The sequence below is a fragment of the Triticum dicoccoides genome, chromosome 6A (assembly GCF_002162155.2).
Source record: "Triticum dicoccoides isolate Atlit2015 ecotype Zavitan chromosome 6A, WEW_v2.0, whole genome shotgun sequence".
Taxonomy (NCBI): domain Eukaryota; kingdom Viridiplantae; phylum Streptophyta; class Magnoliopsida; order Poales; family Poaceae; genus Triticum; species Triticum dicoccoides.
Window position 1 is genome coordinate 128566957 of NC_041390.1, and position 1300 is coordinate 128568256.

The window sequence follows — 1300 nt, forward strand, 5'->3', positions numbered from 1 at the left end:
CCCGCTTCATTTGGCATTTCGAGCATCATCAGTACATTGAATCAGATGCTGCTGCCTGCGTAATCAGCACCACGTGCAGCTGAACTGTTTGCTCATCCAATTTGCAGTCTTTTCTTGAAGAAAACACCAGCAACCGTAGTCTCAAGTTCTGGCAGGAGACAAGTCCTATTGAGTGTGTCCAGTCGCACCTCAAGACTCTGTCGTTCTGTGAGCTACAAGGGAATGATCACGAGTTTGATTTCATCATGTTCATCGTGGAGAATGCACTGAAGCTGGAGAGGTTGATCATCCAAGTTAAACAAGACCTAACTTACACTGAGAGGCAAGTGGTGGTTGCCAAACTGGGGTATCTTAGTTGTGCTAATTGGGCCAATACGAACTGCAAAGTGCGATTCGAGGTCAGTAGCAATCCTATCGGAAGTTCTTGGAGCATCGAAGCGGGATCAGATTTGTCTTCTGATGATCCCTTTTCCTGCCTCTGAACTCAAACGTGCCTGCATATTTTGGCGCCCAAGATCTTACAAGAAGCGCAAGTGTTCTGTCTGCAGTATCCATTCTGGGTAATGGTTTCGGTTGTTGGAATGTGCTCTGTGAAGGCTGGACAGAGTTCTGTTAGCCAGGGTTCTACTTCTACTAGCATGGGTAGCTTTGTTTGCTAAATTTATATGTAGCATATTCTATTAAGAGTCTGCCTGAAGCTGTTGCTGCTATTGGAATGATGACTGATGTAATCAATGTGTTTCGTCGATGTTGCATCACAAAATTGTGTATCGGCTAGAACTCCTTAACCCAATCACGAGTTGGGTTTTCGCACCACGTAGTCCTTGTATGCATCCTATCTTGTCTCGGGCTGAAACCAAGCCGGATTTCAAATCATCTACTCCATCTTGTTAGCCTAAACGGCACCAGATTCCTTGATTGGCATTCCAAATTTATCTCCTATCTCGCACGCCGCAAGGTATTCTTTTGGAATGTTTTGCAAGATAATGTAGCTTCTGTATATCTTCGCATATGTATGCAGATATATTTATCGACGTGACACACCTGTTTGCTTCTGTATATCTTCGCATGCGTATACAAATATACTGTATTACGTATACAGATGTATTATCGATGTGACGCACATGTTCGTTGTTGTATATCTTCACATACGTATTACTATCACTAAGCGCCCATTTTCTTTACCAGCTGTTATGGCCAGGAAAAAAAGATGGGGGTTGGAGATTGTGTATTGACTACAAGCAATTAAATTTCTTGACTATCAAAAATAAATTTCCACTATATGAGTTAAACAGAGCAA

At 42.5% G+C, this 1300-nt stretch overlaps 1 protein-coding gene across 1 annotated transcript in view; it reads left to right on the forward strand.

The window, feature by feature from the left end:
* LOC119316237 (FBD-associated F-box protein At5g60610-like) overlaps positions 1–816 on the forward strand; it is a 4148-nt gene extending 3332 nt beyond the window's left edge. Inside the window, exon 3 of the mRNA XM_037590547.1 lies at positions 108–816. Coding sequence (XP_037446444.1) covers positions 108–482 — 375 coding nt within the window. The 3' untranslated portion in view covers positions 483–816. The remainder of the gene's footprint in view (positions 1–107) is intronic.
* The last annotated feature ends 484 nt before the right edge of the window (positions 817–1300 follow it).